Below are 22,612 nucleotides of genomic sequence, written 5' to 3'. Positions count from 1 at the left end.
TAAAAAATTTTTCCCAAAATTAAAAAAAAGAAATATTTTCAAAAACATGTTTTTCCCAAAATAAAAAAAAACAGAATTTTTTGGGAAAATTTTTCTTTAAAAGAAAATTTTGTATAAAATTATGAACTTTTTCCACAATACCTTTGGGGAAAACTGTTATAAAGAGCAAACAATTTTCAGAAAATTTCAAGTTGAAAGTCAAAAAAATCCAAAAAACGTTTGTTTAAAAGAAAATTTTGTAATTATTTAAGAGAACCGAAGACATTTTCCTTTAAAAAAGATTACACTAAAACAGTCAACATTAAATAAATCTCAAAATTATAAAAATTGTTCCAAAATAACTTCCCCAAAATTAAAAAAACACCATTTTTTCCCAAAAAATTTTCTTTAAAAGAAAAGTTACAAACTTTTTTCCCAATACCTTTGGTGAAAGTCTTTTTTTAAAGGGAAAAATATTACAAAAATTATGGAAAGACTTTTTTCAAAATCAAAAATTTTCTAGTTAAAATTTAGTTTAAAAAATTAATAAAAAGTTAAAGAAATTTTTTCCCAAAAAAATGTTCCTTTTAAAGGAAATTTTCTACTTAAAACTTAAAAAACAAAAAACATTGTTTTTTTAATATTTAAAAGAACCGAAGATATTTTCTTTTAAAAAACTTTACACTAAAATTTTCAACCTTGAATAAATCTCAAAATTATAAAGTTAGTTCCAAAATAACTTTTCCAAAATTAATAGAAATAAAAAATTCTTTTTAAAAGGAAAAAAATTTTATAAAAATATGTGAAATTTCTTTTTCTAAAATTTTGAATAAAACTAAAATTTTTCGTTAAAAGCACAGTATAAAAAAATTTTTAAATCTTGGAAAAAACCACAAATATTTCACTTTAAAAAACTTCATACGAAAATTAAAGGAACCTTAAAATTATAAATATTTTTCCGAAATATCTTCCCCAAAATTGAAAAAGAAAAAGAATTTTTTCTCAAAAACTTTTCTTTAGAAGAAAATTTTATACTTAAAAATTAGAAAAATACATCTTTCTAAATGTTAAAAGGAACCGAAAATATTTCCCTTTACACAAAAATTGTACAATTTTTTGGCCTCTAAACCATGCCCATAAATAAATAAATTTTATTCTTGGGTAACTTCGCTTTACATCGCTCCAAACAAAGTTGGAAAGAGTGAGTTATAAAGCATTCCATTTCTGGAAGCCGAGCGGATTCGTGACGCACTGAGAGCAGTTGAGTGAAATAAAGTCGAGTAGATTAGAATAAAATTAAATGGGGTGAAACAGAGCGAAGTACAGTTGATAGAGTAGAGAAACGTGCCACGGAATATTATAAGTGGTTTGAAAAAATATGAAACATAATTCAATTAAGCTAGGGAGAATAAAGTTATCAGAAAAAGAAGGGACGGAAACCAAACAAAATTATACAAGTTTCCAAATATTTAAAAATATATAAAAATTGTTTTTGGATTTTAATTCCTTAATCACTTTTGCTCCATAGCCTTCTCTATTCTATAAAATTATAGAAAGTGTAAAAGTAAGTTTTAAATACTCTTTTTTTAATTTGGCCTTTATTCAGCATAGTGATGCTGAAAGTCTAGTGGAAAATGCTCAGAATTTTTTCACGGCTTCTAAAATATTGTTGGAAGTACATACAAGAAATTGTAAGCTATCATTTTTAGAATCTTTTGGCAATGCATTGGCTCAGAGAAAGCATCGAAGTAATGCGTGAACTAAAACAAACTTTCAGACTGATTAAAGCGAAGGGCACAAAAAATCTTAAGGTTGAAATGCAAATCCGCATTTTACTATTAATATATTGAAGGAAGGATAGCCAAGACAGCAGATAAAGATAGCGGAGTGCTTGGAATATCCAACACATGCCTAGAGTTTTCGGAGGGATCTAGAAGCCACTTCTCGGAGTGTTTTCAGAGATAGAAACAAGTAAAATAATTTGAATTTTTTTTACATATCTATTAATAAAATTGTCAAGTTTTGAATTACGCTATTTTGGAAGGCTTTAAAGTACCATTTTTAAGGCAAAAAAAAATATTTTACCAGATACCAGTTATATACCTATGAAACCGGAATTCTATGTAAGATAGGTGGCGCTAGCGGCAAATATATGAATGCGAATTGCATCAATCGCGTGCTTCTATGATTTTCATCAACATATAATTTTCGCAAAATGTTTATTGAAATATGGAAATCTTCCTTTTGGGATTCGAGTGGAGATCTGCTCTAAAACTTGCCCCTTATCAAAAAGTGAAGACAAAATTATTTTCCTAGATGATAATCTATCCCTATGCGCAAAGCATGACGAAGAATTTGAAGAGGCTTAGTTGGAAAAGACAGCCTCTCGAGTCCTACTAAGCAGATTTAAATGTTACTAATTTGGCTTGGTCATTTTCCCAAAATATAGCCTTAATTGACTGATTAATGCCTATAAGCTTAAGTGAGATTATTTGACAGTCCAGAAAGAGTAGAAGTATGGGGCACACATAGACTTGCTTAGAGAAGCAGAATAGCACAGAGAATTTTCTCTGTCAGCGTTCTGCCTTTGCTAGAGCAGGGCTACGAATTTTTGGTTCCGATGTCAAGGGAATGAGTCAAATACGTTCTCTCAAACTGGAGGACATTTTCAGATTGGCCAAAGAATAATTCATCTCACAGGACTAGCTCTGCCTCTGTCTAATATTCTAACCCATCTCTTTCTTTTTGTTACTTCTCTCCTTTCATATTGCATATCTACGATTTTGCTTTGAATACAATGGGTTAATTGGCCCTAGGGTTTTAGGAGTTATTAATCTCTCGGTGCTGCTTGGCTCGCCTTTTTTTCATATTTGAATTTCAATTTTCCTCACAGAAGAACCTTTCAAACTCTTATTAACAACTTAGAATTATGCATGACTAGATTCATCGGACCTCGTTTCCACTCGACCGGACGGACCTTTGCCCACTCCTTTCTTGATGGAGTGTGTGTAGAGAAGGAGTCTATGTAACCTGATGTGAAGTTATCAGTCATAACAGGAACGCAGTGGAAGTTTATGAGAATTGTGAGAAGTTTTGGAATATCTCATAATTTTGAATAAATTTCAGTTTTTCTACCATTCTACAAATTCTATAGCACTGGGACCTATGGACAAGTTTTGACCATTTATTTGTTTTTTATTAAATTTCCATTATTTTTTTATCCAAACAAAGCTAATACCCCTACAAACACCATAAAAATTCAAGTTTTAAGCTTTGTGGAAATTTACAACAAACAAATCAAATTTCAATCAAAATTTCACAGTTTTCAAGCAGATTAAAAAAGAAGTCGGATATGTAGTTATATTGCGCATTAAATTTTGTTATAAACAGGTGCAAGTTTGATGTGGCTTAAGAATCGCGTGGATTTTTGGCTGACGCCGTTGGGTGTTTGCGTGGAGAAAATGCACAAGACTGGCAGCAAAAGAAGAAATCTTCAAAAATCAACGCAATTTTTGCGCGACTTCAGGCTTGCATTTTATTGTAGTAAAATTTATTGGTTCATAAAACTGCGTGATTGGGGATTTTTTAGAAAGTCTCATTAAACGGTTATATACAGTTAGAATTTTCAAAAAATCTATTTTTTTATTTTTTTTCTCTTAATGCACCCTATGATCAGAAAGTACCGGGAATGTTTAAATAAAACAAAACAGAGTTAAATTTCAGGCAAGTTTATTTTATCTCCTTCAAAATATGACCCATCTGAAGCACATGTGCCAACGTTTAACCCAGTCCTCCATTCACCCCTGGTAGACCGACGATGGGATGGCCTTCAGATCCTTCGTCGCATTCTGCTTGATGCGCTCTATCGACTGAAATCTCCTTCCACGAAGTGGTAACCTCAACTTGGGAAACAAAAAGAAGTCGCACGGGGCCATATCAGGTGAATACGGCGCTTGCACGACGGTATTTATTTATTTTGGTAAAATAATCCAGCACAATTAGGGCTCGGTGCCATGGCGCCTTATCATCATGCAAAATCCAACAATTGTTTTCCCACATTTTCGGCCGTTTGCGACGTAGAGCATCTCTCAAACGTTTCAAAACTGATAAATAATATTCTTTATTGACTGTCTGGCCCGATGGAAAGTAATAATGGTGCACTCAACCTTGGCAATCGAAGAAAACAGTCAACTAAACATTTCCTGTACTTTTTGATCATAGGGTACATATGTTTAAGAATACACACAGAAAATTTAATATCGTTCCGGTGAATATTTTCGAAGTTACACGCAAATTTGAAAAGGTGTTTCAGAGTACTTGAAAGTACAAGGCCGGAAGGGTAGCGCGTTTTTATCAAAGTGGCGATTAAGTGGTAATTAATTGAAGATCTTTTCTCACCGATAAATATTTTTTTTATAAACAATTTAAGGCCGAAATTTTGATCATCAAAAATCGATTTTTCTTTTGAGAAACCGCCATTTTGTGATCCATTTTACTTATTCCTTGGATTAATTACTAGATTTAACATTACTTTAACGAAATCTGTTTGGTATTTTTAATTTCAGAGGACCCAGTTCGGAGATTTAGTGATCACCGCAAAACGTCTTTTTTGTGAGGTGCTTCCGGAGATCAGCTGTAGCTCCTTTCCAAATAAATATTTTTACGAAGTCTTAAAATACAGTTAAAAGAACACATAATATGTGTACAAATTTTTATATCAATAAATTTAACTGTTTTCTCAGAAAAAATTCTGGAAAATTCACTTTTTTCGACCTTCCAACTGTATTAACCCCTTAAGAAGCAGGTAATATTTATGAAAATTTTTTTAATTTTTTCTATAAGCGCAAAGCTTGGAATCTGAATTTTTACGGTTCTTTGAGGGAAAGCGAATTAAATTTTCAGGAAAAACAAATTATTAAAATTAAATGAGGAATAAATAAATTCTCAGCAATTCCCTGTGCTATATTTATTTACCGCAACGTATCTTATTAAACAAATTCCGGTTTCATGGGTAAAATAAATGCCTGGCATTTACTGCTGTGTGACCCGCTGCTGAGTTAAAACTTACTTGTATACCCAAAGGGCCTTTATTCCCCATATAAATGCATGTAAGTATTTTCAATATAATGTACAAATGTATGCGGGTATGTGTGTGTGTTATATGTGAATTTATGTGTGCAGTGGAAAATGTACTGGTAGCAATGAGTTTTGGTTTTTTGTTTTTGCAGTTTCAATGTTTTTCTCAAATACTACTTATTTGTAGTAGTTTGTATGTACATATATACATACATATTTATGTATGTTTTCACTGCCAAGCAATTAATTAAACAACAGTATCTACATTGTTTTACTGGTTGTACATTCTATGTATTTAAGTTTGATCTAAAAAGCTTAAAATGAGGTGATACATATCGAAATTTAATTACCAGACTTAAAAAAAAAGAAACAAAACGAAATTAATGTAATGTTTGTAATTTTTGGCTAATTTTGTAAGATAAAATAATAAGCAAAGCTTCAACTTTTTGATAAAAAAAAAAATTAATACCAGTACAAAATGGGGCCATAAAGTTTAGAATAACAAAAAAAGAAAAATAAAAATAAATAAAAATTTAAAAGTTAAGTTTAAACAAAACGATAGTACGGAGTTTTCCACAAGGACACGTCATTGTTAAGAGGCTGTGGCGGCCACGGTATTCACGTGGAGTCAGAAAAATGTATCATCAAAATGAGTTCCCATTAGTGAAAATGTTCGTTAGCCTTGTATGCTGCAACGACGAGGCGTATTTTCGGAAGAATGGCTTTATTAACAAGCAAAATTATTATATATTGACTACAGCGACATTTACAGGTGGCAATGCATGCACAAAATATCCCTGTTTTGGACAGATTTTGGGCTGCCGTCGCTATTGGTTTGTACTTTTCCGAAAAGGTATTGCGCCAAAAGTGAGCGCTACATATTAATGATAATCATTTTTTTTTAACCCAAACTGAGGGATTTGGGCATGGGCATGATGTAGTTCAAAAGTGATGGTGAAATGTACTACAAAGCGAATGCTGCGATGAACACTCTTCATGAACCCATTTGAATAGGTTAGTACATCTTGCGGAGCTGATGTGAATTTTCCACCGAAATTAGGAAATTTCGCTCCATAAAGATTTTTTTTTGATGTTTTTTAAAAGCTGCATTTCCATGCCCATGAATTGTAATTGACCGTTGCTCTCAAATCCTATATAAGCGATTGCTGTAATTCAGGACTGAAGTAATAGGTAATTGGATCTGTCGGATATGCGCCACCGTGCGCGGATATTTGAACGATTCCACTCATAATGCACCATTGGATATACAAAGCAACAGATGCTTTACTCAATTTGCATATCGATTCGCCCTCATTGGAAAACTCTTTATAAGTGCGATTTAAAGCTGACAAGCAATAAGAAAAAAAAAAAAACATTTAAATATTTGGGAAATACCAGAAACAGTCGTGCAATTTTATGAACACAAAAAAAATCATATTAAATTTGTTGAAGAAAACGAGCAAAAAAGCATGCAAACTACGATTTTGGAAACTTTAGCACATGCAGCCATGAAGCAAAACTGTTTTTATATTTTTTTTTGTTGTTGGATGCAGAAACAAATTAAAGTTTAGCAAATTGAAAACTCCATTTCGAAAACGACTAGTTAACGGAAGCGAAAATATTGTCTTTTTTTTTTTTTTTTTGTTTTGTTTTTTGTTTTTGAATCTTGCTTATATACAGTTCACTCATTGGTATCGTATTTGGTAAGAGAGCGAGAGAGAGAAAGAGACTCACTGCGTGCGTGTGCGCTAGTATCAGGTCAAGTCCAATATTAACGTATAGAATTTGTTTTATTTTACAGTTTTTTTATTTGTTATAAATTGTTTTGTATTTACGAATTTTACATTTTATCTCATTGATTTTAATTAGAATGAAAAAAAATCTAACTATTTTTAATATTCTTTCAATGCATAAACCAATTGCTTGAAATTTTTCCTCCTGTAAAAGCCATTTACTTGTATTGTTTGATGTGTGGCAATAGAGTTTGGCAAATTTAAGGCGAGATGCAATAAAAATGTTAATATTTTACATATGTACACACATTCATACATATGCGGGTTAGAGAAAATAAATGTTCGTGTGTGTGTATATGAGTGATAGAAACGCCAGAAGCGTGCATTTAAAATGCTGCACATAATTTTAGAAATATAATTTCGATAGCGAAATTAATAAAAAAAAATTAAAAAACTTCTAACCAAAATAGATAACAGTATCTGAAGAAAAAAACTAGTTATGGGCGAATATGTCACGAAAAAAGTGCAAAATTATTAAAAATAAATAATGATACAAGTTTTAAGTATAGAAAATATTAAAAAAGATGTTTACAAAAATATGTAATATCGTCTTCAGGAGAAAATTATAGCAAATGAAGAAAAAAAAATTATAGCTAAGGAAAAAAATTCAAAATAAATAATTTTAGAAAAACTTTAAAAAAGTAAAAATAGTGCCACACGACTTGCAGCCAGAAACTGCCGTCTTATTGGGTGAAAATGGACCTACTCTCGCGCGGTATGCGAGGAAGAGAGTGGCGCGGATTATAATTATATTAATAATAAAATAATGAAATAAAAAATTACTACTTCATAGTACAAAACAACAGAGCTTTGTCCCATGATATCGATATTCGGGACACAAGTTATCTCCGGTAGTTACGAACCCTATCGAAATGAAGAAACTCTATAATAATAATAGAGAAAACTTTATAATGAAATTTTGTAACAAAATAAATATGTGCGTATAATAAAAAAATACTTGAAGGAAAAATAATAATAATTAAAATTATATAATTCAATGGTAAGAAAAAAAATTTGGAAATATATTTTTAACAAGAAAATTTAAAAAACTGTCAAAAACGCGTTTGCTATCTTAATAATAATCGAATATAATATGAAAAAAAAATAAAAAATTTTAATTTTAAAATAAAATTAATTTGTTAACAAAAATTTTGTATCTAGGAAAAATAATTCCTAAAGAGCAAAAATATGATAGTAAAATATTATTAAAGATAAGTAATTTAACAATTTCAAGAAACTTAAAAAATTAATAAGTTAACTGAAAATATATAACGGTATTTATAAAAATTAGTAAGTAGCGAAAATCGCAATTAAAAATAGTTTGTACATAGAGAGCCTTTCAAAGACGACGCCTAGATGTCAGTAGAATAATTCCTAGACGGTAAATTTGTTATGCTATCTTTAACATTTGTTAATTAGAGAGAGATAGATATACAGTTTTAAACGATATTTGTAATTACCTTGAAATTTTTGAAACATATTATGAAAAAAATTGACTTTTAAGAACAACATATCGCACAATTTGTGATTTTTTAGTGGAAATAATTTGGCCTCCGTAGCCGATACCATTCGGAATTCACAGAGAGAACGTAGGTTCGAGTCTAGGTGAAACACAAAAATGAAGAAAACGTTTTTCCTAATAGCGGTCGTCCCTCGGCAGGCAATGGCAAACGTCCAAGTGTATTTCTGCCATAAAAAAGCTCCTCATAAAAATGTCTGCCGTTCAGAGGCGGCTTGAAATAGTAGGTCCTTCCATTTGTGGAACAACATCAAGACGCACGCCACAAATAGGAAGAGGAGTTCGGCCGGGCTCGGGTGTACGCGCCATTTATATATACATATATATATATATATAATCGTCCCAATGAGTTCACCATTCAAAGGTTCGTGAAGAAATGTCAAGAATAGAAAATGAACTGGCAGACCAAAAACTGGAGGTTCTCTTGAGAATATTACTATTGTAGCGTAAAAGGTTGCTGAAGAACCCTCAACATCGATATCTCGACGTTCTCAACAATGAATGCCTAAGGAAGCGATGGCGACTGTTTAGCGGATTTTACATATATTGTAGATGTGCTCATGATGGACTTTTAAATGATGCCAATTTTCATACATAACTCTTAGAAGCTATGTATATTTTGAATAAAAATAGTGCAACTCGAAGGAATCAAAGTTTAACATGTTTGAAGTTAAATTTGAAAACAACATCTAGGGCGGTCTTTTAAAAAACTCTTTATATAGTTAAGAGCTTAAATCAAAAGAAAATGAATTAAGAAAGATATACTTTAAACAAAAAAATATATTAAAGAGCGAAATCAAGCAAAACAACGGCGACCGTAGTAGCCGATTGTGTTGGTTTGTGATTTTTTAGTGGAAATAATTCGGCCGCCGTAGCCGATATCATTCGAAATTCAGATAAAAAGTAGGTTCGAATCTCCGTGAAACGCCAAAATTAAGAAAACATTTTTCTTAATAGCGTTCGCCCTCGGCGGGAAATGGCAAACCTCCGAGTGGAGGTAAAATCAAAAATTAAAAATATGTATATATTTTTAACAAAGAAATGTTTAATAGCATCTAAATATCTAATTAAGGGCGAAATAAATACAAAAAAAGTAAGAATTATTTAAAAGTAAGTAATATAATCGTTTCAAAAAAGGGAAAATTTAAAAACTAATTTTTTTTAATAGCAATACTAAATAATAAGTTTTGGCAAAAAGTATATAACACTTTGTAGAGAAAAAAATTTCAGGACGATAATTATGTGAAAAATGTATTAAAAATAAATAATTTAATATTTCAAAATCTAAATTTTGTTATCTGTAAGAAAAAATAAGCAACGGTAGGTAAAGAAAACACCTGCAAAACTACCGAGATAAAACTAAAAAATAATTAAAAACTTTAATAATTGAAAAAATCTAAAATTAAGAAAATTAAAGAACTAAATGTCTGAACAAATATTATAAAACATTTAAAGAAACAAATTAAATTATTTTATTCAAGGCTATTCTAAAATTCACATGAAATGGCTTAGCCGAGAAACGAAGCGTTTGATTGAAAGTTTATATTTACAATAAAAAAGTGTATTGAAATATTTTTACGGAGAGCTACTCTCAGTGATCAAAGTTGTTAAAATATATATACAATATATTTTTTAAATTTTTTCTGCAAAATAATTTCATGTGAATGTCGGAAAATGCCAGAGAGTTAAAAAAAATATTAAAAATATATAAAACAAAATTTAATAAAATTTTTTAAATCAGCTTGAATAGGAAGTTAACTTTTTTCCAAAAAAGCATTGAAGAAAATTTCTGGAAATATTCAATACTTATTTTTCTAATTTATATTAGTAAATTATTTTTAATATTTTCTGCAGAATTTCATACAAAAGCATTACAAAATTCATAATCATAATCCATTTAAAAGTTATTCTATAGGAGTTTAAAAGTTGGGATAAAGTTAGATTAGACAAAAGTTTGATAGTTTTATTAAAGTTAAAAGTCATTATGCCTGGTTTTCATTGAACCACTTTTTGCTGATTTTGCAATTTCAATAATTTCAAATCGCAGAACTACCCGGAACTACCAAATATATTCGCATTTTGTTTAACATTTTATCGTTAGAAGAATGACACAATGAGAACCAGGACTTACTGAGCTTCATCAACATAGTGAAGCTAAGTTTTTGTTAACCCATTTACAGCCATGTATAGTATAAGCAGAAAAATTATTGTAGGTATTATTTGTGCTTGCTGCTATTAAAATGCATTTTGGCTGGAAATTATTTAAGTCATCTAAGAATAGTTCAAAAACTTAAGCAATTACAACTATAAGAGCTAATAAATTTTTTCAAAACATAATGAAAGGCTTTAAAAAAATTGTAAAATATAATAAGTAAAACTAAGGCAAAATGCAATTAAAAAAATAATTCTAATATAGTATACTACTTGAAAACTTTGGTCTTTCTGTTTTGAATCATTAGGACTAGATCTTGGAACGCAAGTACACGGCTTAATTTGCATTTGAATATCTTATGCAATCAGTGACTGTATGAATAAGGAGTAGATGGAAATTGACTTTCAGTTGGTTATTTCTACCAAAAACTCAATTTCAGCTAACTCAAACATCTGATTTTTGTTTACACTTAAGGTTGGTGAGCAACAGAAATACTTGCTGAAATTACTTCGCTGATTACAGAACTTATGTAGTTATGTTAGAAGTAAAGGAAAAAGTAATTTTCCGCACAAATCAATTTTCTAATAAACTTGTACCAAGCTTAATTAATGGCTTCTCTCTTGTTTCTATAGCTACAGCATAGCATGCGCCTGAAAGCATCTCATAAGAATTGTTTACATGAGTGCCGCTGTTAATGTAACATACCACATTTACACTAACTCTGTTAGGCTGGCACAAGCAAGTTAACAAACTGAGTTAATGCGCTTTGCAACAACAAAATTTTCAATTGAACTGCATGTAAATGTGGTGCTCAACTGTAATTAAGCCACTTTAGTTTAGGCTTAAAGCCGCAGAGTAAATTAACCATAGGTTTGATGCGTTTGGGCGTATCTTGTAAGGCACACATAAAAAATACTTGAAGTGCATCTGGGACTTCAACTTTTCAGTCATCTGTTATTTGAAAAGATTAGTCCTTTATTTGACAGTTTTACCATCCGACTGTTTGATATTCTCGTGAAAACAAAGGTGCACATCACCGAAGTGATGCAATAGACGGCACAGAGCAAATGAAGGATGTCATTAGTTCTATTACAGTCGTTTATCAATGAAATTGAAATTTGAAAAGGTCGAGCCAAGGAGCACCAGGAGATTTGGTGGCTCCTAAAACACTCAGGCCAAAAAGCCCATTGTATTTAAAGCTCTGGAAAGGGGGTAGATAGTCAAGGAGGGAAGGAGAAAAGTATCAGAGAAAGATATAGGAAAGAATAGGGACAGAGATAGAGATAATTCGTCTTGTGAGAATTTTCCAGATTCTTTGGCAAATCTGTAAATATCCTCCAGTTTTAGAGAACGAATATTACTCATTCTCATGACATCGGAACCCAAAACTCGTAGCCGTGCTCTAGCAAAGGCAGGACACTCACAGAGAAAGTGCTCAGTGATATCCGCCTCCTCCAAGCATGACAGGCACACTGGGTCTTCAATGGTTCAAATGGTGGTCATATGCTGACCCCATGGGTTGTGTCCTGTAGTGATACCGACCATCAACCGAACGTTTTTCCTTCTAAGTTTTAGTAGAAAGTTTTACAGTTTTCTGTTCGGACTTGTCACAAAAAACGTTTCTGTTCTGCAACGCTCTAGAGCGGACCATCGCTTTTTATGTAGATTGTCTACATAATCGCTGATCCAGTTCATGATACCTGCGGAACTGATTCCGATTATTGCCTCTGGCCCCTGTGGGGGCACCGCTGAACCACGGTAGGCCAATTCATCGGCCAATTCGTTTCCTTGGAGTGTTCTGGAACCCATATTCTTCTTACATTCTTAAACAATCTTTGAGGTTTGCTTCGCGCTCTCCAGGGCCTTCCGTGCAGCCTGACTGTCACTGAAAGCTCCAATCTGTTTCCCGCTCCATCTCCTCTCGATTATTCATTCGGCTATTTTCAGGATGGCAAAAACTTCTGTTTGGAAAACAGTTGCCATTTCCCCCATAGCATAGTGATACTATTACTATCGGTTAAGTACCAGACCCTATTTCATTCTTGGACCCATCAGTAAAGAAAATATCCGTCAAAACTCCCTGCATGCATTCTGGATTGCTCCATTGCTCACGCAATGGAAATCTGACATCAAATTTCCTTCCAAATGAAACTGTGGGTATCAGGTCGTCTTTAGGTGCCAAAAACAGTGGATACTGCCCAGATAGCAACTCAAAGATTTCTCTGTGTCCCGAAGTTCCCTCTTCGTGCCAGAAACCATATTTATGGAGTCTACACATTGCTTTTATTGCTTCCTGTTGTATCTTAAGATCCATGGGGAGCAAATGAAGCATAGCATTTAGGGCATCACCAGAGGTTGTACTCATAGCATCCGTAATGCATAAACATACAGTTCTTTGTAGCCTGTATAGTTCCCGGATCAATTACTAATAATCCCCGTTTATCAATGACTAATGAACCAACTAACTTACAAAGCTCCTATAACCGACTTTTTGTGAACTGAAATTGAAGATATGAATCGGGATGATTTATAACAGAATTGCTCACCATTCCGAACTACCCATCAAATATCAATCAATAATTTGTTCTATGACAAAAAAAAAAAGATAATTTTTCTATTTCTTTTTTATTTTTTTAATTTGAAATTTCCTCGTGTCGATGCTAATTTGAAAATTTTTATTGAATTGCCATGGAAAAAATGCACTTTTCCGTAATTTTTTTTGTTATCCCTTTTTTTTTTTGTTGGTCATGCTTGTGTAAATAAATCCTGTTAAAGCGCGTCTTCTTTGTAGTTCCAACGATCTATTCATAATGACTCTGTCTAAAATTGTTTTGCTATTCTATAGGTGTTCAGTGAAGAAGTATCACCTGGCAAAATATTTCATAGTTTGATTTTACAAAAAAAAAAAGTTGTCTTTTTTTAAATGTTAGTAACTATATTTCAGTGATTGAAAAAAAAACGTCACCTTGCAAGTGTGTGAGTTATGGCTAACTGATTTCTGCAAGGTATTCAGGGTGCTCAACTAAATACTACACATAGATATCTCAATCTATGCGTATCTAGGTATATGTAATATAGTTGAGGTGATGATTGTTTTAATACAAGTAAAAATATGCGTGTATGCTAGTGTAATCAAAGTGCTCGTCATTACTCATTCAAGTTCTTATGAGGTAAGTTAGTAAGGAAGTAAATTGTAAGTAGTAGAAGTGTATTATTTACTTTGTTTTATTTAAATTTGACTTTTAGGTCTGAGCTTTTAGTTACATTCGTATGGACTCACCGATGGTCGCAAGCGCACACAGTGCTTTCCAAAAGCGGAAAAAGGTCCCCACCTCTCTACAGGTGAATTACTCACATGTGATGCTTCCGTATTCGATGTGTCCTGAGTACGATAAATGCCAATCGGTATCTCACAAGTTGTCGAACAGAGTTTCTGATACAACCGACCGTAGGTACGTATCCACATATCATCCTTGGTGATGCGCATCTGAATAAATGAAAATGTAAATTTGACGAAATTATAGTCACTGAATATTGGAATATTTTTTGTTGTTATTAAAACAATTAAAAAGTGAATTAGAAATATAAAAAAAAATTGTTTTTTCCTTACAATTATTTGTTTTTGTAATTGTTTTCTAAATTTAGCTTTCGTAAAATATATTTCATTAAAATAATAAATAAATAAAATAATTTCTTTAATTAAAAAACATGAAGGCAGTTAAGAATTTGATGACAAACCCGTAATATTTAGAAAACTTTTAGATTTTTTTTTTTATGTTTGGTAAAAGTAATATAAAATGCCTGAAAAATGAAAAATGATTTTTTTATAATTTTACGTTACATTTCTAAAAGAAAAATTTGCAAAATTATTTTAAATTTAAAATTACATTTCTAAAAAAATTGATTAACAAAATTTTTAAATTAATTTTCATTCAGTTTAAACTTGTAAAAAGAAGTTGTAATAAAATAAAAATTCGAAAATATAAGTAAAAAAAGTAGTTGTAAATACTCAATAATTTGTATTTAGTTTGAACTAAGAGTTGATTTTCCTAAAATTTTACTTGAAGTGTAGAAAAGATTGGAAAACTTTACTTTTGAATTTATAAAAAAAAAAATTAATTGTAAACAATTTTAGATCCTATTAACATTTATATAGCTTGAATTAAGAGTTAGGCAAAATGTAATTACAAACTTCAAAAAGTAGTTATGAAATACTTAGAAAAATTTAATTCAACATTTCTAAATAAAAGTTTAATGGTTCAGCTACGAGTTGATAGACAATAATAAACTAAAAAAAATACAAAAAGAAAAATTGAAAAAAATATGGTATTTATGGTTTCAACCAAGAGTTATAATAGTTTTAGTTTATAATAGTGACATAAAACTTAAAAAAAAAAATTCTACAAAAATAAGAGGAATATATATTAAGTTAAAAATTCCAATAAAATATTTAAAATGTGATGGATGCTGACAAAATAAAAAAAAAATCTAAAGAAAAAAATACAAAAATATATATAGTTTCAACTAATAATTTAAGAATAAAGTAACATCAGACTAAAAAATTAGTGGAATTTAATTTAACAATACTAAAGAAATATTTAAAATTTTATGGACAATGAAAAAATAAAAGAATAAAAAAAAAAAAACAAATAAAGAAAAATTACATAAAGGGTGATTTTTTAAGAGCTATAGGAAAGTTTTTCAAAAAAAAAAAAACGTGAAATTCAGAAAAATGCATGAAAGTTTTATTTAAATCGATAGTACAGTCCATATAATTTAATGGTTGAAGATCATTTCATGCAAATGTTGACCGCGACTGCGCTTCAAATGGTCCATCCGCTTAGTCTAATTTTCGCATACTCTTTCCAATGTTTCGGCCGGTATCTCACATATAAATGCTTTAGTGTTGTCTTCCAATGCGTTAATTGAAGCAGGCTTGTCTGAATAGACACGAGCTTTAACATAGCCCCACAAAAAATAATCTAAAGTCGTTATATCACACGATCTGGGTGGCCAATTGATAGGTCCCGAACATGAAATAAAATGTTCACCGAACTCGCCTCTCAACAAGTCCATTGTTACGCGTGCTTTGTGGCATGTGGCACCGTCTTGCTGAAACCGTCAAGCTCTTGCATTTTGGGGCAAAAAAAATTTGGATATCATTTCACGGTAGCGCTCACCATTCACAGTTACGTAACAATTCGCAGTATCTTTGAAGAAGTACGGTCCAATGATACCTCCTGCCCATAAACTGCACCAAACTGTGACCTTTGCTGGATACATTGGTAGCTCTTACAATTCTTCTGGCTGATCTTCACTCCAAAATCGACAATTCTGCTTATTTACGTACCCAGTGATCCAAAAATGAGCTTCGTCGCTGAACACAATTTTTCGATAAAACAGTGGATCTTCGGCCAACTTTCCAAGAGCCCATTCACCAAAATCTCTGCATTGTGGTAGGTCGTTCGGCTTCAATTCTTACACCAGCTATATTTTGAAAGGCTTCACACCTAAGTCCTTTCGCAAAATTTTCCACGTTGTTGAGTAACAGAGGCCCAATTGCTGCGAACGGTGACGAATCGATAATTGATGGCCATCATTAACACTGGCCGATACAGCTGCGATATTTTCTTCAGTTCGCACTTTACGTAAGCGTGTTGGTGGTTGTGGTGGTGGTTGTCCAATAATGTAAATTTGGTTCTAAACTTAGTCACAATAGCTCGAATAGCCGTTTCAGTGGGTCTATTAAACTGACCATAAAATCGAAGAAGCGGGCGATAAACTTTCTTAACAGAAGACACATTTTTATAATAAAATTCAGTGATTTGCAAGTGTTGTTCGTTTGTAAGACGATTCATGTTTAAATTATAGACCAAACTGAAGATGTTTGACAGTGAAACAAAACACTAAACGTGCGTCAGCTGTTTAAACCAACTGTTTAAAAAGATAACAGCTATAAAATCACCCGTTAATTGTAACTATGAGAACAAATTAACATCAAATTAAATTTAAATAACTTTATAAAAAATTGAAGTAATTTAATATAAAAATTCTAAAAAATATTTGAAATGTTATGGACGATAACCGAATAAAAAATTTCTACAAAAAATATGTACTTTGAACAAAGAAATATACTAATTTAAGCCTAATGAAAATAAAAATTAAGAAAATTTCACAAAATGTAGACATTTTTTCTTTTGATTTCAGTAATTTTTTTGGCGTTGATTGAAAGTTAGTTTTAGCAAAATATTTAATTCATCAGTGGTAATAGTAAAAATTTATTCGTTAAAAGTGAAATGAATCAATTAAATTAATATAAATCAAAAGTAAAATTAACTTATTAAATTAAAATAAAATTAATTATTAATTTTACTTTTAATTAAATATTATTTTTAATTGATAATATTAAACTTTCAATTTTATATTAATTTAATTAACTAATTTTACTTTAGATTAATTTTTAATTATAATTAATTATTAATAATAATAAAAAATTATGAAACTAACTAAATAAAAGAAATAATTAAAATTTTACTTAAAGCCATATTTCGGGTTTTTATTTTATGAAAATCATTTTTACTTTAGTCTTTTTTTTATTTTTTGTTAAGGGGTTATATACCTTGTATTGGACTAAAACTCGAAACCTTTTTTATGGAATATTCTAAAACAACATCATCTTAAAAATATAAATTCCAGAAATCATAAAGATCGGATCACTAGAACGAAAGTTACAGACCGTGGAAGCGCGCAACCTTATCCATAAATGAAGTGCACGCAAAACTTTGGACGCGATTATCTCGAAGTCGTCTTTTTTGAAAATTACCGTCGCGGTGATCCTTATTTATCAAAAGCTATTTGGCCGATTTGCATTAAAATTTTTTTTTTATTATTCGAAGTTACAATCCGTGAATCGGAACGGTTCACTTTTTATAAATATTTGCATAGTTCGCTGGAATTACTTTTTTTTTAATTTTTCCACCTCTAAAAAATGTTTTTTTTGGTGCAAAGCGGTTTTCATATCCAGAAACATTTTTTTTGTGTAAATAAATCGTTCAGATTCACTAAAAACATTTTTCTACGGCAATCATTTAACTTTTTTGATTTCAGTTGAGCTGCTCATACGCTACCGTGATCACCGCAAGCCTCTTCTAAAAAACGGCGTTTCGGGGGAGGGACGATATCAAAAATAAATAATAACATTTTTTAAAATAAAAACCCTTCAGTATGGTATATGCCTCATTTGAATAAAAGTAAAACATATTTAAAAAAAAGTATGACAATCGCCCTTTTTTTCGAGCTCACAAGGTATATAACCCCTTAATTAGAATTGAAAGTTTGAGGCAACCCAAGCTATGTCATCGATCTTTGCTGTTTATTTTTCACCCCGTAAGTATGTACTTCAATCAACACGAGCTTCCTGTATTATTTTAATCGCCTACAACAAACCACTGAAACTCTCAACAACCCACTATTCAAACTACAGCGACGCCTATTGCACTGCATCTGGACATAATCTCAAGAAAAAAAAAAACACTCCTCCTATGGAGCTATTGAAACAGCAGGCTCACCCAATTAATAAATGTTACAAAAGGCTTCATTATCCTACCTTCATCTCACGAACTCTCTCATGAGCAGTAAGAAACACATAGCAAATTTGATGCGTGCTTACAATCTATTTGTACTAGAATGAGCGCACTGCTAAGTTCCATGTATAAAAGTGCAACAAAGTAGTAATCAACTAAAATGTCTCGCTTTCTCTCTCCCCTCTCCATATTGCTAACCAAACAATATCTATTATTTTTTTGTTTGTTTTAATATTTTGAAATACGTTGAAATTAATAAAAATAACTGAATTTTCACAAGTTCATCAAATTCAACTAATATTGAAGTTTAGAACTTGTCTCTTTATCCATTCAGGCGTGGGGTATTCATGAAATATTTTCTTACCGATGTCAGAAAGCCACTACCCGGCGCCTGATCAATGCCTAACAGCAAGCGCACAAATGTAATCACATAATCTTTTACGAATGCCTGATAGAGTAGCGTATCCAGCATGGAAGCGCTAAAAACGGCGCCGGCAGCAAAAGGCAAACGAAACATGTAAGAGATGTGCGAGCCACGCTCCTTTTCGCGCTGCATGAACGAGAAGAGCATATAAGAGGATGGTATACATTTTTATTTGACATTTTTCTGAAAGCTACTACTAAAATATTTACATTTCATACTCGTACCTTCTCCATTTTGCTCAGATGCAGCGCATATTTGTCGTGTGCGCGAAACTGCATGAAACGCATATTGGAGCTTTGCGATAGTTCGGTGATGCTCTTGATGCTCGGAAAGAATCTGGAAAATCGATAAGAAATTTAAGAAGTGCAAATATATGCATTTAAGAAATTTGCGGCACTCACTTGAACATGGTTTGCACCGCAACTATGGTATTGCAATCGGCCAGGGAGTCTTCCTCTGCTGAGTTGGACAATTCTTTGTTCACCACCACAACACTCTCGGCTAATGTGATGCCGGCGCGCAGCAAATCATCCAAACAATCGATCGAACCGAGCATCCAATAGACCTAAAGGTACATGAGAGGGGAAAAGTATTAAAAGAAAATATATAATAATGTTTTACTAGGGCGGTCTACTTTTTCGACATCGTTCTTAGCAGCTTCCAATTCTACATAAAATTCTAAAAAAATGTCCATTACAGCATGAGTCAGAAGTTAATTTCGAGCAATTAATTTTTAAAAGAAGTTAGTTAATAATGAACGAGGAGGGAGAGTTTTGGTTATAAAAATATGAAGTAGAAAAAAAAAGAGTGATGAAAGTAAAAAGTATGCAAAGCCAAAATGTTGATTGTAAAAAATAAGAATGTTGATAAAACAAAATATTTTAATACAATAATCACTTTTAGAAGTATTTTTGGTTTTTTTCTGCAAATTTCAGTTTGATTAACATTTTGCTGTAGTCCCTTTTTATATTACAATTTAAAAAAAATTGTTTATAATTTTCTTTTTAGTGCCATTTTGCAGTTCTTCAAATAAAAAAAACCAGATATCAAAAATTAACTTTTCATATCAAAAGATTCAAAAATACAAAGTGGTCCAAATTAATCATCCAATTTTGTTTTTGAATAACATTTTTACTACGTAAAAAAATGATTTTAGTGATGGATGTTTATTTTGACCTGTATGCGTTCCATTGTTTGTCGGTTTGCATATTGCAGCTGGCTACGACATATGACACAATTTTTAAAAATTATAAATCCTCCGATAGGATGATTAGTTTTGCGCCACCTTGGTACAAAACTTTTGAGTGTCGAGCTGCTGAATTAGCTTCTGGCAAAGTGTTTAAGGGAAACCAAAATTATTAATGGAGAAACTCTCTGGGATAAAAACTGACGTACGATGCCATTTGCAAAAATTATAAATCCTCCGATAGGGGGATAAGCTTGAAGTTTTTATTAAAAAATCACATTAATAATGCTGTAGTAAATATTACTTTTCATATTAACTTATTTTTTAATTAAATATTGTATCTTTTAAAATTTATTTAGAATCTGCTAAGAAGGAAGCCAACAAAAAAATGACCTGCTCTAATGTACACATATCAAGTTTTATTTTTTTTTGTTTCTCTTTCGTTCGTCCATCAAAAAACGTTCGAACTCTGTGACACTTCATTTGCAATGGGCAACTTACCAGCGGGAAGTAGGAGAGCGCATCAAGAAAGGCCACATCCGGTCGACGTTCCAACAATAATATAATCGGATTCAATGACGTTTTCGAACGGAAATGTGCACGTAACGGTATGATAAAGTTGTAAATGCCATTCGATGCATAATCGGCTGCTAGGATAATCGTCTTGTTTTGCCATTGATACTCCTTGGCATTGCGATAGCTACAGTGCTCGCAAACCTGCATGAGTGTAAGCAAGCACATACATACATACATACATACAAATGAGCATAAGCAGGTAAATACAAATGTGCATACGAGGGTACAACACTCTCCATCGGAATTATAAAGTTAAATAAAATAATAATTATTATGGGTCAACTGAAACCCTTGTCTGCTTTTTATGTATGTTTTTATTTTTTATTTTTTACTATTGTAGTAGTAAATAAGAAAAATTGTTATACTCTAAGACTTCCAGCGAAATATTTTGAAATGACTTCCATCGAAATCCTAATATTTTTCCTAAAGTTTAAAAAGGTAATTTTTTTTGTGAGACACCCTGGTATGTACGTACATATTTACAATTTATATATAGTTATTTATCGATTTTCATTTCTCACCTGCGCCAATTGTAGACAACATAATGGCTTTTTCTCTTTGAGCAAATAACACAGCGTCGGACTGACACCGATGAATGGCGACACGGGCGGGAATCCCTTAACGATGCTGCACATGGAAATGGAAACACACATTGACATTGCATGATTTGTGCGTATAGAACATTTAATACATTTTTTTTCTTGAATTATTTTGAAAAAAAAATGCAAACTTTAACTTAGCACAAAAGGCCCATTAGTAGCAATTATTTATATATTTAAATGTAATTAATTGACTTTTCTTCAAAAAACTTATGCATTATCAAGAGTGCATTTGAAGGATTGGATGGGAGTGGATTGATTTGGTGTAAGAACAACATAATTTTTAAGCAATTCCATATACATACAAGTAGCCACATTGAACAGGAAACAATAAAAACACTGCTGGCAACCAAATTTATGAAAAAAAAAAATGATTGTATTTTTAAATTTTCTCAACCCACTACAGTAATGCTGTGTCCAACAAGTCATATCTGAAAGGCGGTATGAGCATAATTTTACATTCATAAAAAAAATATGAAAGGCAAATGATGGATTTTACAGTTGATTTTCAAATAAATAAGCAGTATTTCGTATTCATACATACTTTCAAGTACTTAAAACTAAGGATAATTAATGTGACTCAATTATATCAAATATTTTTTAATTTCTATTTATTGTATATATATAGTAATGTATATATAGATATCTATATATGATGATATGTATTCGCGTATACTTTATTATATTTAGCAGGTATTTTGCAATAATCGACTTAAAGGGGAATATCGATAAAATAGAAAGACACTTTTGCTTGTTGCTACCAATTAAACTTCAGAGGCTGATAAAAATTTGGAAAATTTAAGATTATTAGGAGTAAAATTTTTGGTTCTTGATACGTTTTATGGCTAAAAAAATTAAGACACATATTTTTTTTATTTTATAATAAAAAACCGGATAATTATAATTCTTTTAAACAAAAAAAAAAAAAAAAAAAAAAAACAAATTATTGAAAAAAATATAGTACATATGTATAAAAGATATTTTTATATATATAAAATATAATATGTATAAAAATATTTGTTTATATGGAATCTGGAAATTCACCAAAATATAAAATAATTAAGAAGAAAAAAAATTAAAAATAAAAAAAAATCGTTCTTTAAGTTTTGTTAAATGGAATCTGAGGCTCATCAAAACTTTATGGTAAATACTTAAAAAGAAAAAAAAAAAATTTTAAATTATATTATTAAAAAAAAAGTATTTAAAAACATATTATCTTTTCATCAACATTTGTTTTTTATTATATTTACAAAATATTTTGTTTTGTAAGGAATTCAATTACATTTTTAAGGAACTCACCGCAATAAAAACAATTTTAAAAACTAATAATTTCTATAATTAAAAAAAAAATAAATATCTTTAAAAATAAAAAGAAGTAAAAAATATTTATTAATAAAAAATATTAGTTTTTGAAATCTGAAAACTCGCCAAAATTTAAAATAATTAAAAAGAAAAAAGTAATTATTAAAACAATATTTAAAAAAAATAAAGAAAAAAAAATATATTTTTTTATATGGAATCTGAAAAAACTCCACAAAATTTGGAAGAATGATGATTATTATTAAAAATTAAAAAAAAAACTAAATGATTTAAAAAGAAGAACAAAAAATGTATTTAAAAAAATATTTGTTTTCTATTGGAATATGAAAATTCGCCAAAAGTAAAATTAAGTAATTAAAAGGAAAAAAACAATTCATTAAAAAAATAGGGGGACAAATTTGTTTT

General features: G+C 30.7%; 1 protein-coding gene across 1 annotated transcript in view; it reads right to left on the bottom strand.

Annotated features, from left to right (window-relative positions):
• The window catches only part of LOC128867027 (potassium channel subfamily T member 2), a 174,563-nt gene that overhangs the window by 15,649 nt on the left and 136,302 nt on the right, over nucleotides 1-22,612 (bottom strand). Inside the window, exons 16-21 of the mRNA XM_054108119.1 lie at nucleotides 20,810-20,915; nucleotides 20,214-20,429; nucleotides 18,928-19,091; nucleotides 18,751-18,862; nucleotides 18,467-18,652; nucleotides 13,875-14,006 (exon numbers count right to left, since the gene is read on the bottom strand). Coding sequence (XP_053964094.1) covers nucleotides 13,875-14,006; nucleotides 18,467-18,652; nucleotides 18,751-18,862; nucleotides 18,928-19,091; nucleotides 20,214-20,429; nucleotides 20,810-20,915 — 916 coding nt within the window. The remainder of the gene's footprint in view (nucleotides 1-13,874; nucleotides 14,007-18,466; nucleotides 18,653-18,750; nucleotides 18,863-18,927; nucleotides 19,092-20,213; nucleotides 20,430-20,809; nucleotides 20,916-22,612) is intronic.

The sequence above is a fragment of the Anastrepha ludens genome, chromosome 6, assembly GCF_028408465.1.
Source record: "Anastrepha ludens isolate Willacy chromosome 6, idAnaLude1.1, whole genome shotgun sequence".
In the NCBI taxonomy this organism is placed as follows: domain Eukaryota; kingdom Metazoa; phylum Arthropoda; class Insecta; order Diptera; family Tephritidae; genus Anastrepha; species Anastrepha ludens.
This window is presented reverse-complemented; position numbering and strand designations above follow the sequence as displayed.